Here is an 18,646-nt window from a genome sequence, read left to right as displayed (position 1 = left end):
GGTACTACGAGGATGTGTTATGGGATTTATTTGTGTATCACACCCACACACCAATGTACCTTACCAAGAACCACCTAGTGTATAAGGGTGCTACCATCTCTAAAGAGTCTATCAATAGCCAAAATACTCAAGAGGTGGGGGGGTGAATTGAGGATTAAAAACTTTAGTCTACTTTTTCGATTGTAAGTATATAATTAATTATTTAAAGTTTATTGATTAAACTTTAACTAATCAACTAATTAACGAAATAAAACAAAGCGTAAATAAAACGTAAGAGAAAGAGAGATACGAGGATTTTTGAAGTGGTTTAGTTTCACAAATTAAAACCTACGACCACTATTCTCGATTAATAAATTTAGTACCTTTCTACGGATTACAAATTTACTAACCCAACTCGTACAACTAACCCTAGTTGTAACTCAAGTGAGTATCGTTAAATACTCGAGTGACTAACTTACGCTAATAAGAAAGCACTAATGATTCTTCTAAAAGTTCACGTTAATGAACGAGTAAGAAATCAATTAAGCACTATTATCTTATAACGATAACAAAAGAACGAATGCATAAGTTTAAAACACACGACCTTTTCGAAAATAACAAAACGGTTTTTTGCTGTAAAACACGGCTTTTGCTTTTTAGAATAAAATCAAAATTATGCTCAAAGGTCTTGCTTTCAAATGTAACAAAGAGTAGAGAACTTATAGCAAAAGAGGAAGCATGGCACACGGTTTCCTCGAAATCCTAGAGGCCGAAATAATAGATATGTAAAAAAATCATAACTTGTTATTTCTTTCCTTAAAATCTTAGGAGATAATAGAGAATAACTAAAAGATAATTTTGTCAATTATTCTCCTATTATCTTTTCCTTAAATCTTAAGATATGATAAGATTTTCCATAACAAAAATATCCTTATCATATATAACCATATCATGCTAAATATAAAAGATATGTTAAGATAATTCTAGAGAATAAAATCTTAACAATGATCAACTTATATTGCTAAGTTCACACGAGAACAACACGGCTCATGGGCCTTGATTTTCGTGAAAATCCTAGCTTGATATTATGTTAGATTTAGGGTTTAAAAGTATGTAATATTAGAAACCCTAATTAGTAATTATAAGCTTAAAATAAAACCACGCGTAATATAAATATGGACTTCCTTGTTAAATAAATACTTTTTGCTAAAACATTTAAAAGAGACAAAAACATTTTTCAAAAATAATTTGAAAACATTTTAGTCGTGTATTATGTAAACTTGACATCTCAATGTTATAGTAGAAGAGCTATAACATTGAACTCTTAAATAAAAAATGTTATAGTTGTGAAGTTATAACTTTACCAATCTAAGAAGTACAATCTTAAGTTACCATTACGAGATAATCACCTACGCTATTCTAATCTTCTTAGGAGATCTTCGAGTGTAGGCTACTTCGTCATTCAAGCTGATCAATCTTTTAAATGAGCTTCATCTTCTCATGAATGCTTGAACGATTCTTCAATATCTTGTGATATTTTGATCCATGATTGAGGGCTTGATCACACAATGTTCTTATATACTTTCATCACAATTCTTTAAGCTTCGCAAATAATAAGTCTAATCTAAAGAGACTAAACAAATAATTACGCGCAACGAGTATATATAATATAAAGCACTCTTGATATCATCAAAACATAAACATATATATCTATATGGTTCAACAATCTCGGTTGCCCGAGGTAGTAGATCAAATAAACAATAGTAGAACGTGTCTTAAATAGCTTATTACTTTACATAGTAGAGCTGCGTGACAAAGATACAACATAAACAACTACAAGGACTAGTAAACGTAAGTGACGGCGATATCTACTTCGGTAGCGTGGTGACTCGATTCCCATCCATGTCCCGCAAGCATCAAAACAAGTTGTACCTGCAAAACCAACTATTTACCATCCCCGAATGGATCACCACATTTTTGAAACACAACACGGGGTCAGTTCACTGAACAATCAAGATAAGACATAGTACGATAAAATAAACAGTTGTTCCACAATCCACCTCCAACTTACAATCACATCTCATAACTGACTACACACTAAAGTGTGTAGCCTTACCAGTGGGGACCGCAGCCTTTCCCACCTAAGCCCCGCTCATCAAGAGCGATAACCCTGTTCATTAATGTGCACATCCCCTCCTGTGGCGGGTTCCACAGAGGGAGAATTAAGGGCGTGAAGCCACTCCCGCAAGTGACCCCACTCAGACGAGGACGCACCTCACGAACATCATCAACCATCTCAACTCCAACACCCAAATCCAATACACCAACAACAATCAATCATATTATCAATCAAATCAATTAATCACAACAATGCATTAAATCAATTATACAGCAAACTGAGTAGGGAAACCCTTCCTTATCGCTAATCCATGCAAGTGCATCCAACAACTAGCCAGGCAAGACTCCGAGGCGAATCCTACAAGTAGTAACCATATCCTATTACTAGACTACCTCAAAAACCTACTGAAAGATAACAACGAAACATAAACTTACCTTGGGATGCAGACCGAAGTCGGTAACGATGACATCCCGACTTGAAGACCCCCAGCATGAACCATCCCCCTTTCTTGGTTTGGTGTCTAGGCTAAGTGGGAGAGAGTAGAGAGACTCGGTCGAGTGTTACAACTACTCGGCCGAGTAACCTCTACTAGGTCGAACAAACCGTCACGTAATTATTAAACGGGTCAGGTAGTCAATGAGCATGACTAATATAGTGGGATGGTTCTTGTTGTTTACATTACTTGTGTATGTTTGCTTCGAATTATTAACAACATTATTAAGGTGAGACTGAAGGAGTTATGAGATGATATAGTGCATGCTGGAATGGAATGAAACGTGGATTTACGTGTAATTAGCATTGTATGTCTAGCGATATTCAATTAGCAATTTGCTTAGTAACATGATTCGGCTGTTTATGAGCTGATACGAATAAGTTAAATATGATATATGAGCTTGTACATCGACATTATGTGACGGATTGTGGCTCTTTAAGTTGTTGGCGTGTAATTTAAAGTGACTAAATGAATATGATATGGAAGATATTAAAGGAGGGGGAATACTTAATTACATTTATGTAAAATTGCATGGTTAGAAGCATGAGTAAATCGTGGTAATGACGTAATGAATAATATGCATGATAGTATGAGGGGTTAGTATTTGATAGAAAACTTCGGAATGAAGTTTGCTTGAGGGGAGTAGAGGGTGTTGTTTCGTTCCTGTTATTCTACAATTTCGTTTCTTTTATTTTACAATTTCTTTAACAAATGACTTTATATCTCTTAATATCTTTTATGCAAAATTAATATTTTCTTATGTGGATGGTTGAGTGGATTGTTGACGTGATATCTATTCATCGTATTTGGGTGTGGATATACAACATGGTTTGATCTTGTTCACTCCTATGCCTATGTCTAAGTTGGTGCATTTGTTTAAGTTATATTCTCAGATTAAATGTACTGTTTTTTAACTATAAATATAGTGTCTATATTGGTATAACTTTGACTTGCTGTGTGGTAAAGGTTCTAGTGGTATGGTTGTGTGGGAGTAATCTTATTGAGTTGTACTTAATTGGTATCCTTCTTTGTGATCGTGTTTTCTTTCGTTGGTTCTTCACGTGGTTCTTGTATTGTTTTCCTTGTGGTGGTATGACTGGTTTTAGTTATTCAGATATGAGTTCGGTTACAAGGACGTATCTTTATTTTTAAGGGGGTAGAATGTAACAATCGTGTTTTCATCTATGTGTGGGTTTTACATTGTGTTATATGGGTATAAGCGTGAACTTCGAAGACGAAGTTCATTTTAAGGAGGGAAAACAGTAATACTACACGTTTTTCTGGTCATCGAGTACTAGGTCGAGTAGAGTGCACTCTACCGAGTACGTCTGTTGGGTGTTTGGGTCAGGCTACTTATCTAGAGGCACTCGACCGAGTATGTGTGGTACTCGATCGAGTATCGTGTAATCGGTCGAGTACGGTGGGTACTCGACCGAGTGTACAAACTGATACGCGTTTGTTTCACGGTTTTGATTAAAATGATTGGAGAGGTATTTAAAACATCACGTCAGTTTGTGATTCATTTTATACAAAATCTAATCACACTCTAAACCCTCTCTGGTCATCTACATCAATTCCCAAGCAAGGTTTAAGCAATTGCTGGTTTTCGGATCTCTCGTTTCCTTATCAATCGCTTTAGTAAGTGTCTAGTACATTTAGTCAGTTTTATTTATCTTAGAGGTTTGCTTAACACTAGTTTTGGGATTAAGGGGAATTTTGGTAATTGGGTACATTAGATAGTTTATTGAGGGGTAGTTAGTAATTGTATGTGATTATTATTTGTAGGTGATAGTTTCATGAAGGATTGGTATTGCGATTACTTGTGTGTGCTTGGATTGCGAAAAGGTAGGGTTTCCCTATTCATTATGATGTTGTGTGATTATTGCTATGGTTGTGATTATTGTGGAATATGATGATTGTGATTATTGTGAAATATAATGGTGATATTGTGTTGATAGTGTGAGCCATATCGAGATATGGTCTCACCCCAATTGTTCACTTCTAGCGTCTCTCAACGCAAGGGGGATGTGCACATTAATAGACTTGGGTTTGCTCGTTGCGATGAGCGGGGCTTTAGTTGGACTGGCTGCGGTCACCCACTGGCGGTGTAGATACCTATTGCGATGGGTAATATAACACCCTCATACACTAAAGTGTCTTACCAAGACCACCTAATTCATGAGAGTGCTACCATCTCGGTTACCCGAGCCAATGAATATCAAATACACTATAAAAGAATGTACTTTAAATAAATAGTTTTAGTGATTACGTGCCAAAACTCAAAACTGCAAAGTACGATACAACTATTCCAGAAACCAAACCAACTAAAGTAAATAAATGTTCGACAAAACAGTGGAAGACTCCTAGATGACTCGTGGTGACTCATGCCCAACTAATCCCTCGCGCATCCGAATCATACCTGCTCAATAACTACTCACCATCCCCGAATGGATCACCACAGTTTTTAAAACAATTAAACGGGGTCAGCTACTGCATACACAATATAAGATAATATAACAACAATACGCATACACAATTCTCCAACACCGTCACATCATCAATCACCTGACTAGCCTGAAGGTCTAGCCCTGCCAGATTACCAGTCGCAAACAGTAATCCACTCCGCCAGTTGGGGACCGCAGCCGTTCCCACCTAAGCCCCGCTCATCTTTACCGAGCAAAAACCCATGTTCCTTAATGTGCACATCCCCTATTGTGTCGGGTTCCACAAGGGGCGTGAAGCCACTCCCGCAAGTGACTCCACTCAGTCGAGGGCGCACCTCGCGAACCACAGACAAACAACAACAACCAATTACAGAATCAACAATGCCAAATCAGTTACGATATAATCAAATGCCATTAACCAACAACCAACAAACAACAACCATCTCATAACATGTATACAATAACTAAGTAGGAAACCCTATTTAGAATGCAATCACCACAATCGACACAACAACAGACCAAAAGCGCTCCTCTACTAAATCACCTCCTATCAACACATAATCATACAATCACAATCTAATACCATAATACTCCCAAAATCCCCGGCCCAAATCACCCAATTAGGGTTTAAACCAAAGTTAATGAATCAACATAAAAACTGTGCTAGGATCTTACCCACAATGCGGCGGTCCCAAAGGTGTAAAGAACTCTGCAATCCGACGACTCTAGCCCTTTGGATTTGATAGCAATGCGAGAAAGGATTCAACATAGTTTGTTTTCTCTTGTGAAATGTTTAGAATACAGTAAAAAGTAAAAAGAAACTGGTGAAAATACTTTATATATCATTCTCGCGTTGCTATCAAAACCCGGCCAAAAACCCGTAAGAACCGACGTACTCGATCGAGTAACTGCCTCAGCACTATCATCCCAGTCGGACTCCTACACCTCCTCCCATTCAAAGCCTCAAACGGAGCCATCCCAATACGCGTATGGTAGCTGTTGTTGTAAAAAAACTCAATCAAATCCAAGCTATCTTCCCAACTACCACCAAACTCCATCACACAAGCCCTCAACATATCTTCCAAAGTCTTGATAGTTCTCTCTGTCTGTCTATCTATTGCAGAATGAAATGCAGTACTCATCTTCAAGGCAGTTCGCATCAACTCCAGCAACTCTTGCCAAAACCGAGAAATGAACCTCGCATCCCGATATGACATAATGTCCTTTGGCACCCCATGCAGCCTTACTAAATGCTTCCTGTAGCCATTTGCCAACTGCACCTTACTCCATGCATCTTTCATTGGAATAAAGTGAGCTGACTTAGTCAAACAGTCAACGATCACCCATATCATGTTATTACCTTGCTGGCTCCTCGGTAAACCCACTATGAAATCCATGGAGATAGATTCCCACTTCCACTTAGGTACATCAAGAGACTGAATCTTACCTTGTGGTCTTCGCTGCTTCCCTTTGACTCTCTGACATGTCAAACACCTAGCCACAAACTCAGTTGTCTCCCTTTTCATCCCAGACCACCAAAAAGTCTTCTTCAAATCTCTATAAAGCTTGTCACCACCTAGATGCACTGAATACTGAGTACAATGAGCCTCTGTCATGATTACCTTTTTCAACTCCTCATCCTTAGGCACACACCATCTCCCATCAAACCGAACACTTCCATCAGAATGAATAGAGAACCGAGACACTGTCCCTTTCTCTACTCCAGCCCTCCACTCCTGAATCTTAGAATCAAGAGCCTGCTTCCTGCGAATATTATCATAAAGATCCGCCTCCACTGTCAAGTCTCCCCTAGCATCACCTTTTTGAATCACATGTATACCCATCTTAACTACCTCATCTCTCAACCTCATCAAGGACATAGCTGTGCGTAGAGAATGTACACTCTTCCTGCTCAACGCATTAGCAACCACATTTGTCTTCCCTTCATGATATATGATATCCATGTTATAATCCCCGATAAGCTCCATCCACCTCCTCTGTCTCATGTCCAGCTTCTTTTGAGTAAAGATGTACTTTAAGCTCTTGTGTTCAGAAAACACCTTAAAGGTTGCCCCATAAAGGTAGTGCCTCCAAACCTTAAGAGCAAACACAACTTCACCCAACTCTAGATCATGCGTCGAATAGTTCTCATGAGGCTTCAATTGCCTAGAAGCATAGGCAATGACTTTTCCGTTTTGCATCAACACACAACCCAACCCGTTCTTTGAAGCATCTGTATACACCTCAAAGTTCTCACACCCTTCAGGTAAAGCTAAGACTCGAGCTGTGGTCAAACGCTCCTTTAATGTTTGGAACGCCGTCTCACAACCTTCATCCCAACGAAACCTGTTCTCTTTTCTCATCAACGCGGTCATAGGCCTGGCAATCTTTGAAAAGTCTTTCACGAACCGACGATAGTACCCTGTAGAACTCAAGAAACTCCTGATCTCGGCCACAATATTTGGAGCTTCCCACTTAGACACCGCCTCCATCATGCTAGGATCAACAGATACACCCTCTTTGGAAATCACATGACCTTGAAAAGCCACTTTCTCTAACCAAACTCACACTTAGACAACTTTGCATACAACTGGTTGTCACGTAGAGTTTGCAACACTAATCTCAAATACTCCTCCTCCTTAGTCTTGGAATAGACTAAGATGTCATCTATAAACACCACCATGAACTAATCCAAGAACTAAAAGAAAACCCGGTTCATCAAATCCATAAACACTGTCGGCGCATTAGACAACCCAAACGGCATCACCGCATACTCATAATGACCATACCTCGATCGAAAAGTTGTCTTTGGTATGTCTTCATCCCGAATCCTCACCTGATGGTACCCTGATCTCAGATCAGTCTTTGAAAATACTCCGGCCCCACTCAGCTGGTCAAACAGATCATCTATCCTTGGCAAAGTATATTTGTTCTTCACTATAACAGTGTTCAGCTCCCTATAGTCGATACGCAACCTCAAGCTCCCATCTTTCTTCTTCACAAACAAATGTGGTGCTCCCCACGGCAATACACTAGGTCTAATGTATCACTTTTTTATCAAATCATCCAACTGTTTCTTCAGCTCCCCTAACTCCTTAGGACCCATGCGGTACGGGGCCTTAGAGATCGGTCTCATCCCTAGTTTCAACTCCACACTGAAATCTATATCTCTCTTTGGTGGTAAACCAGATATCTCCTCTGGAAAAACATCTGAGAACTTTCCCACGAGTGGTATCTCATCTGTTGTCGGCTCCACCATACTATGATCTTTCACATGACATAGAATCAAAGGACACCCCTTCCTCAAGTAAGACTTCAAGGTCACCGCTGCAATCACTTTGACTTTGGGTTTGACAACAAACCCACGATAAGACACACTAACTCCCTTAGGACCTCTCAAAGAGACTTTCTTTTGGTGACTATCTATTCTAGCCGTGTACTTACCCAACCAATCCATACCAACTATCATTTGAAAACCGTCCATAGGAAATTCTAACAAATCCACTGGAAGATCAACCAGCCCAAATATCATGGATACACCCTTATACAACCTCCCACAAGACATTGACTCACCCGACGGTATAAAAACTTCATATTTTACAGACTCAAACTCTCTCAAACCCATAGACTTAGCATGACCCGACGATAAAAAAGAGTGTGACGCCCCCGAATCAAACAAAACAAAGGTAGAAACATCATTAATAAGAAAGGTATCGGTGATCATGTGCGCATCATCCTCAGCAGCTTTCTTGTCCATCATAAATAGCTTGCCACCGGTCTTTTATCCACCCCCTTTTATTGTACTAGCTATGGACACGGGGGGCCCATGGGGGCGCTTGGAAAAACAAGCGTTTGCATTTGTGGAGTCGCCACCAATTTTTATGGGAAATTGGAACCATTCGAATACTTCGCGTCATGTCAAGACACAAAGTAGTGACATAGACACTAAGAACTCGTTACCGTTAGCATTCTATGTCTAGAATGACTCTCGTGGATGCCAATGAACACGGATGTTCACAGAGATCTGGAGTAAGAGGTGATGGTACGTATTAGGAAGCTCTTTTGATCGAACACCTAATCTCGTCCGCCTCGATAGCGGCCTCTACTAATGATTAGAGAAATTATCTATACTTGATATGTTGTCGATTATATGCATGCAATGCAACAAACAACGTTTTAATCCTAGCATGTGAGAATTACCTAAGTCGGTGAACATGTAATTTAGCAATCATTAATGTTGAAGTAGGGTTTAGAATTAATTACATGTGAAAGCAAACAAACGATAATAAAGACACAATAAAAAAAATACGATAATTAAAATTATAATGGTTCAAGGATTTATGTCGAAAATACATTTAAAATGGATAATTTGAGAAAAGAAAAGGAAAATAAGAAAATAATTAAGGTTAGAAAACGGACAGATTAACGGTGATATTACGATTAATAGTCAATTAACACGTAAACTAACAAACTAGATCAAAGAAAGAACGGAAGTTCAGAGACAGAAATCACCCCGGAACAGGCGAAGCAATGCTGCGTCCCTTGGAAGAGGCGCAGTGGTCACTGCATCTGTTCCTGAGGTGAGTTCTGGCTGTGAAGCCGGAACTGCATATTGTTAATGTTCGTTGGTGATTTAATGATCGATTATTGATATTCGACTCAAGTAGAAGTGATTTAACAGATTATTTACATGTGAATTCGTCATAAAAACGATAAAGAATGAACTAAAACTAATTGTGGTTAATCATAAATCATTAATGCAAATTAATACAAAATAAAACAAACTTATTAGGTTTATTTATGTTAAACTATTTAGAAAGATTGTGATAAACAGATGAAAATATACAAAAGGCGAATTCCGGAGACTTGATATGAACAAATCGAATCTCCAAAATCCGGGTTTGATTTTAATGACGAAAAGCCGCAAATATTGGTTATAAGGGACTTAAGTCGGATTTAAAGATGACAAATTATTATGAATTATGTGTATTAATAATTATGCGAATGAAACATGAAGAAAATAAAAAAAGACGAATCAACAAAGAACAAAGGAAGAAGAAGAAAGGCAGAAACTGCGGCAGCCTCAGGAAGAAGCGCGGCAGATGTTGCGACTCTTCAAAGGGGCGCAGCAGTTGCTGCGTTTCTTCTCGACGTCTGTCTTCTGTAAATCCGTGAAAAATAGGTTTGATAAAGGGTTTTATAAATCGGTTTTAAGCATATTTTCGACGTAAACCTTACATTAATTTATACAATACAATAAAATACAATAATAAAATATGGGATTTATACCCTCAGACTTACATGTTTGACGAAACGAGATTAACTATGTTAACGATTAGTGATTGCTCGACTCGAACGTATGATGAAAGTGCCCTCGTAAGAGGATTTAAATTAAATTGATTTGATTCATGAGTGGAGTTGGTCAAATTGGTTGGTCATGCAATGAGACTGGTACTCAGAGAGATCCGAGTTTACGTGGTCGATTGATCAAGCACGTAGACGTCAATAAGCTTAGAGCGCGGTCTTAGAATGCAAAGGGAGAAGAGAAGGGCGGACACTCGCGTGAGAAATATGAGGAACGAAGGTCCCTATTTATACTAATCACACGGAGGAATTATGGTATGACTGAAACTTTGGAAACAAATCTCGAAAAGATCTGAAAATATGCAGGAAAGGCATGGAGAAGAGGCGCAGCAACCACTGCGACCTTTGGAAGAGGCGCAGCAGGTGCTGCGTCCTTTTCCCATAGGTTTCCTCCTGCGGAAGAAAGATTTTCCACGTTTCTGTTATGGAATTGCGGTAGATCTCAACTTCCTTATTGTTCAAAATAAGATTTCGGGATATATTTTGCCAAAAGATGAAAAGATTAAAATTATGGAATATAAACATCCGGAATATTCCAGAACATTCCGACTCGGCATTTTAAACGGCTTATTAGAAAATAAAGACGGTTTTTTACCCGGACTCCAAATGTACTCTAATTACTGTCAAAACGACCGTAACGGCGCGTAGATGACGACCAAGGGGTAGACACAAGTATTTGAGCTATCACTTGACGATAAACTTACGAATTATCATAAATCGTTCCGTGTACCGAACATGCGGCCCAATCATCACCGGGTAGCTTGCGGGAGGTGCAGAAATGAGGTATCTACACTAACTGAAGTAGAAAGCTTGGCACCTGACCCCTGATTGTTGTTAGCCACCGGTTTTTGATAAGAATTACCGCCATTGCGGTTGAACCCACCGTTGTTGTTGCCTTACCCTCTTTGATTATTCCATGACCCAGTTTGTCGGTTACTAGCATAGCTCTGTGTCGGACCCTACGAAAAGCTCCCCTATGATGGCCTCTGAAAACCTCTCCCCCCGGCAATAGTACACCCATGCCTCTTGTGGCCCATACCGTCACAGTTGAAACACGAGATACTGCAGCTGCTGCTACCACTATGACCACGCCCATAAGAAGATCCACCACTGAAACCCGATCCCGATGAATAAGCCCTTACCTGGTTGTGATTACCTCCCTTATAGCTAGACTGGCCACCAGTCCACCACCATCACTCTCAGCCTTTCTCTTTTCTGGACCCCTCTATTTGTTTTCTTTAGCCATTTCGACATACCTCTCAGCTCGGCCTGCTCTCTCATAAACTTCCAAAACATATGTAAGGACCCCAACCGGTAGCTTCTCCATGATCTGGTAAGTCAACCCCTTCTCAAACGGAAGTGCTAAGTTCTCCTGACTCAACCCCATATCCTCAGCATATCTCGATTTCTCGTTAAACTTGTGGTAATACTCCGCCACCGTCATATCTGAGATCATCTTAAAAGAATCAAACTCCTCCCTCAACTTACTACGAACATGTTCCAGAACGAACTCCCTTCTCATAGCTCTCTTGAACTCAACCCAAGGAATAGTAGACTTACCCTGCTTCAGATAAAGGTCTAGGACACTTTCTCTCACCTTGTCCCACCACTCCTCCGCTGCATCCCTCAGGTAGAACGCAGCTTGTTCCACTTTAAAATCTTCGGTACAATGAACCACTCCTAAGATATTCTTGATCTCTTTGTGCCAATTGTCGAGCAAAATTGGCGCACCAGTATCCATATATTCTTTTGGGTTGAAGCGGTTTATCGTAGTGCTCATCTTGGCAAAGTCTACCCCGACATCTTTATCTTTGCCAAACCTCTTAAGGGCCTTGGTAAGCGCATCTTGATGCTCAGGCATCTTGGCAATCTCGTCCACACTCATCTCCTGAGCCCTAGCATACATAGTAGACCTCTTTGGTGGCATATATTTGGGCTATAAGAGGAGAAATAAACGTAAGCACATAGCCTACGACTTAAAGCAAATATGACCCGCACAAAGACGAACTCGATCGAGTAACCACGCCTACTCGATCGAGTAGAGGTCACTCGATTGAGTTACCCACTTACTCGATCGAGTACCCCAACTCCAGAACCTGACCAGAACTGACATAAAAACACACCCGATCGAGTCACATACGTACTCAATCGAGTAGCCCCCACTCGATCGAATACTCCCCTGACTCGATCGAGTTGCACAAAACAGCAGCTACTGCCCAGCGTTGTCACATACCCACTCGATCGAGCTCAGCCCACTTGATCAAATCCACCCTACTCGATCGAGTTACCCCCACTCGATCGAGTCATGCTGACGTTTCAAACTACCCGCATGCCTTTAACTTTATAACTTTTTGTAGATATCCGTATCCGTCGATATTGGAATTTACAGATATCCCGACAAAACACCCGATGACGATAGGACACATGTTTACTTACATCGCTCGTTAGCGGATTTCGTTTAGCGATGCGGGACAAGCGTTATTTGACGGTTTTATAATTTAAATTATTTTGAAATAAATGAAATTTATTTCATCGGTTTTCATATTTTCAAGTTTATTTAAAATTTAAGCTTTTATAATTTATTTGAAAAAATGAATTATTGTTCAAAGTTTTTAATTTAATTTATTTGAAATAAGATATGTGACGGTTTCATTTTATCGCTTTATTTTAATTTGAAAAATTAATTTTAAAGCGGTTTTAAACGAGTTTTTAAAACGATTTTAAGCTCGTTTTTAAGATGATTTTAAGCTTGATTTTTGGACGGATTTTGACACGAGTTTTGAGGTAGCTTTGACACAACCCATTCCCCCTTAGGCCCCGGGTTCGAACCCCCATAACAACCCCCTTTCCCTCCCTTTTTCCACCCCAAACTCGACACCAATAACACCCTTCCCCCTGTTTTTCCCGAGCCCACACCTAACACCATACACCACCCAAACTACAACCCAACCCATCCAACACCACCCAAACTACAACACAACCCATTAACCCAACACCCAACCTAGCCCAAACCCTCCATATTGTTGTTCTCCAAAGGCTTTACTGAAATGCCTCTTTGAGGAGACAAAAAAAATTGTTTTGGGCGCCGGACTAGCCTTTTATTATGTAAAAGACTTAAAATGAATTTGACAAATGATTCTATACAACTCGTAAAATAACCTGGACTTCCCTTGCTGTAAAAGTATTCCTCATGTTCCTCGCTTGACTTTCAACCGACACTCTACTTTTCAGAGTTCCCTCGCTATATTTCTTCCACCTTATACTCACCTCCACCCATTTTCTCCTTTATCTCTTAATCACTTAGGCCCTGTTCTTTTGGACTGAAACTAATTTGATCTGAACTGAACTGAACTTATAGGATCTGAACTGAACTGAACTTATAGGATCTGAACTGAACTGAACTGAACTGAACTTATAAGATCTGAAGTGCACTTAAATTAAGTGACTTACTTTAAGTCCAAAAGAACAGGGACTTAATGTACATGTACTGCTATAAAAAAAAAGTCATAGGTGACTTAGATAGAGAGGTCGTTGGCCCGCACCGAAGGTGTTCTACTAGATCTCCGAGCCCCTCCACTACTACACATATTAATCACAAATTCTCATTATAGACGGACACTATCTGTCTATACATATAGACGGATACCATTTCCCCTCACAAAATACCAATTTGCCATAAAGTGGGAAGCACATGGGAGGTGTCCCACCTTGTCCCTCCTACCCATTTTATTAGAGGTCTTTACCCATTTGTTCGTCCCACCCGTCTATACCAAGACCTATTGCATATTAATAGTATTGCACAACTGCACCATTTATAAACCACAAGTCCATTGTTTATTGATCCTATGTGGAACAATATAAAGCTTCTTTTAATGCAACACTTTCAATATATAATAGAGAAACTCGAAATTTAATCAACTAAACCTAGTATTTTTTAAACTGAATCTAGCTTTTACCCTCAATGAATTATAAAAGCACGCTAAAATAATAACCGAATACCTAAAATGGTCCTAACAGAAAAATACATAAAATAATTCAAATGTAAAAAAGATGGGCACCTAAATAAACTCGATTCAGAGACTAAAAACCCAACTCGAACAACCAGTTAACCGGGTCTAAAAATGACACAAACCCTATTCCGAAAAAAGCCAAAAAAAAATGTTTATACAACAAACTGACAATACACTAGGATATCAAATACAAATTCATGAAGTCAGCACTACTAAAAGACACAAAGGCCTGTTTTTCTGTCATCCTTACTTTGATCACTATAAAAATAGTACTACAAATATGGGGCAACATAGGAACTCTCTCGAGAGCTGCTTCCGGCACTGCTGTTCGAAAGAGAACCTTGTGCAGTCCTCTTGTAGATACCCGTTGGAGATGAACACATTTGTTGGTTTACTTCCCATTCCGCGGATAATAGGCTAAGGCCTGATAAACTACTCTTGGCATGGGTCACTGAGTAGTTATTGGTGGGCTTCAAGACCTCCCCAAGAGGCCCTCCAACACAGGTTTCCCAACCCGAATCAGTCTGCTTTCTTTGACATATCCCGACACCTAAACCCATACCCATTTGAATTGGGTCGATACCCTGAGACAGTCTTAGAGGAGAAAGGGTGACTTTCTCCCCGGTTGGTGATGAAGTTGATGACCTGTAGTCAGCAGGTGCTGCGGGAATTGAGATTGACAGTTGAGTTCTCTCGGGTTCTGCCTGTGGTTTCGGCCATAAAGTGTTTGACCGATCATCCAAGAAGGGTGTGGCAATTGAGAATGCACTGTCTCTCGAATTGAGGTTATTCGCAGTGGAGAAAAAATCGAGTCCTCCTGTATTCCTGATTCCAACATCAGAAGAAGAAATATTACTCTCACATTGTCAGAATAAGAGAACAGTGATTTCGGCATTAATAATTTGATTCGGAATGGAAGATGTTACTGAATACAATGGTCTCACCTGCTAACCATTGAAGTTGATAGAGGATTTGAAACAGAAGAATGCGACTCCGAGAAGCTGCAATTGGGGTTGACAGAGACAGTGTTGGATGCTGCTGAAGAAGAGAAATTGTGGTTAAGATGAGCAGATGAGTTTGTATCAGTTGCAGTTGGTTTAGTAAGGGAAAGGCCTGAATGAGCTTCCACAGGCTTTCTTGAACGATGGCGGCCTCTGTTGATATGTCTCTCACAGTACTTTTGGTCAGGTACTGCGTCTCGTGAGCACCGCCATTTCTTCCCGTCTGTCCTCCGACACCGTCCTGGCTCCGGATCAGTACTATTGGAGAACCCGAAATGGAAAGGACTCCATCCATCTGCACCAATGATTGTCGGTTTTATCAAAAGTCAAAGATGTAGTCATGTAGATTTAAAACTCATACACTGATACACGTGAAGCAGTACCCTAGATTTTTTAGTTAATCAAATCTCCCTTTTCAAACTCAGTAGACTGTACATGACAGCTTAGCCTATGTACATTACCACAATGTGACAACGAAGAAGATATTTTTGTATATTCGAGTATCTATGCATTGAATACTACTCCCTGTCTCGATCATTTGTTATCTATTGTATATAGCACAAAGACTAAGGAAATGCAAGTGGATGTCTAACAAAGTAATATTTAATTATTATTATTTCACCCATTTGTACACTACTTTTTACATATAAAGTTACCAAAAATAGAAATAGATAACAATTCACTTATACACTTAAAATGGAAATAGATAACAAAGGAATTTTACGGAGGAATATTTTAAGTTGCAATATTATGAAAAGTGATACTCATGACACGGGTCCATCATTTCTGTTCCCTTTAAAAATAAGTCGGTTGTATAATAACTTTATATGTAAAAAATATTCTACTACTATTTTTTTTGTTTTTTGGAAATTCGTAGTACAATATACGACAGTTGTATAATATCTTATACAACTCACTTAATGATAGCAATAGATGAGACGTGTAGGATAAAAAGAAGCTTACATGAATTGGGAGTGAGAAGTACAGGAGGGAAGCTACAAAAAGCAGCAGATTGAAGAGCTCTTTGAATAGGAATCAAGAGATTAGGAGGAATGGGCTGATTAGCAATAATGTATTTGTAAATTAAAGCTTGTTGCTCAAGTTCAAGCCATTGTGATGTTGTAAATGGCCATTTTACTCCATTTATGTAACACATTCTTCCATTCATGCCTTCATTATTATTTGTATATCCTACAATATAATAACAAACCAAAATAAGGTCACACTTGGGTCCAAGCATTTATACACAAACAACCAATTTATGCCACTCATTTACTTATTTTATCACATGCTAGACAATTCACTTTCACACCACAACACATGACAAATAATCGCAAATTAGACGGCTCTTTAATTGGTTAAACACTCTATAAGATCATCGACTGTCACAGATTCTTAATTACTCGCGACATAGTGCGGTCATTTGAGAATTTATGTTAACTAAACACAGTAGGTGGAATTTTTTTATATCCCAGGTCATCTTATTAATCACAAAAATTTAAAAGCATGGTAAAAATTGTGATGTGAATAAATGCAACATATGGGAAAGAAAAGGCTAGGGAAAAACATAAGATTCGAGGCAAAACACATGCAAAAGAAATGTCTTTGCTTATTTTTCACTTCTTACCTCTTTCTATGCCTTAATATATTGTACCACTTTTAAAATATTCTACTAAAAAAACCCAAATATATACAAAGGTCCAACACAAATTGAGTCCAAATGCTAAATTACATTCCTACCCGCTAACAATTAAATTACAATCAAATAGTAACACCAAATAACACAAAATGGATCATCTCCATTCCCTCTCCATTTCCTCTCTTAAACTTATTTAATAATATTTTTTCCACTAAATCTCATTATCCCTTTATTTTTACCCATAAATTTTAAGTCGTTCGATGATGCCAGAATACAATCTGGATCACCGAAAGGAAATGGCCTCTCCATTTCCTAAACCCTCCTCCAAATAACATTGCTTAAATAAACTTGTCTAAAACCGTCTTATAATGTAAGACGATCATAATAAAGGAGTCTATGTTTAACCATTAAATAGTCCATTTACTAAAACTCAAAACTTAGATAAATGGGTTTGAGTCAGGGAACTAAACTTCCGTCTTAAACACTAGACTATACTACGACATCATTGCTTAAATAAAGTTTTACCTGCATTCTTACTGTAAGTTGGGCTAGAGTGTTGAAAATGTTCATATGATGAGTTTTGCAAGTTTTTATTCTCCAACTTGGGTGAAGAAAAACTCAACATATTCTGCTCTTGTAGTTGATCATCAGAAAGAACAAAGGAAGAATGTTTAAGAAGGTGGTTTTTAGAGGGTGAAAAATCATTGGTTAGTTTAGTAACTTTAGAGGGTGAAAAATCACAAGTAATAGAAGTAGTTTTTTGATGATCTAAGGAAAACCCATCAAAACTTACAACACCAAAGTCCATTAAATGTGGATGGTTAAGAAATATTAGAGGTAAATAAAAGAGTGGAAAAGTAGTGTGTTTTAGTAGAGGATAATGGAGACATTAGTGTGGTTTTATGAAGCAGGGGAATGTGATATTTTCGAAGGTAAAACGAGAGATGGAGAAATAATTGGGGAGAGAGAGAGAGAGGATGGATGTCACTTGATCCATTCACTGTAGGGATAAAGAACAACTTTTATCACCATTTTTTCATTAAAATAATACTTATGGTATCTGGTGGGTTATAAACTTATAACATCTCCTAGACTTCGAGTTAGTCATCCTAATTTGATACTTTCTCCAATTTTATATTTGTTTCTCATTGTTTGTGGCCACGGTATTAAGGAAAGGAATAAAATAAGAGTAAAAGAGTTTGATGGGGTTTAGTGTGATAGGAGAAATGGGTGAATAATTAGGAGTTAAATAAGAAATTGTGGAGCACAACATTAAGGGAAAAAATAAAATAGGAGTAAGAGTTGGGTAGGGTTTGGTGAGATAAGAAAGGGATAAATAAATTAAGAGTAAAAATTTCCAAAATAAAAAAGAGGAAGAAAACCGGAGTAGTCCGTTTTAAGGAAATATGGAAGAAAATATAATATAGAAAGGACTATGTTATAGTAAGTGATTTGGAGGCTATAAGCCTATCACTTCCAGGTGTTCATGTATACTTAGAGATTACCTAGTGTGCACTAAAGATAAAGGTTGCAGATTTCTTTATCATAAAAAAGAAAAAAAAAATATGTAAAATTGTCATATCATTTAAAATAAATA

The 18,646-nt window shown here is 38.6% G+C and overlaps 1 protein-coding gene across 2 annotated transcripts; it reads right to left on the bottom strand.

The window, feature by feature from the left end:
• Positions 1-14,404: 14,404 nt before the first annotated feature.
• LOC141586619 (growth-regulating factor 6-like) lies at positions 14,405-18,098 on the bottom strand. 2 transcript variants are annotated; one of them, XM_074407910.1, is made up of 4 exons: positions 17,575-18,098; positions 16,374-16,601; positions 15,354-15,705; positions 14,405-15,234 (listed from the first exon to the last, which is right to left on the bottom strand). In XM_074407910.1, the coding sequence occupies exons 1-4, from the start codon at positions 17,855-17,857 to the stop codon at positions 14,682-14,684; spliced, it is 1,416 nt and encodes a 471-aa protein (XP_074264011.1). In that variant the 5' UTR covers positions 17,858-18,098; the 3' UTR covers positions 14,405-14,681. The 2 variants fall into 2 exon arrangements, with proteins under 2 accessions (XP_074264011.1, XP_074264012.1); XM_074407911.1 differs by lacking the exon at positions 16,374-16,601 and having other exon boundaries at positions 17,575-17,952.
• Between the last annotated feature and the right edge of the window lie 548 nt (positions 18,099-18,646).

The sequence above is a fragment of the Silene latifolia genome, chromosome 6 (assembly GCF_048544455.1).
Source record: "Silene latifolia isolate original U9 population chromosome 6, ASM4854445v1, whole genome shotgun sequence".
In the NCBI taxonomy this organism is placed as follows: Eukaryota; Viridiplantae; Streptophyta; class Magnoliopsida; order Caryophyllales; family Caryophyllaceae; genus Silene; species Silene latifolia.
This window is presented reverse-complemented; position numbering and strand designations above follow the sequence as displayed.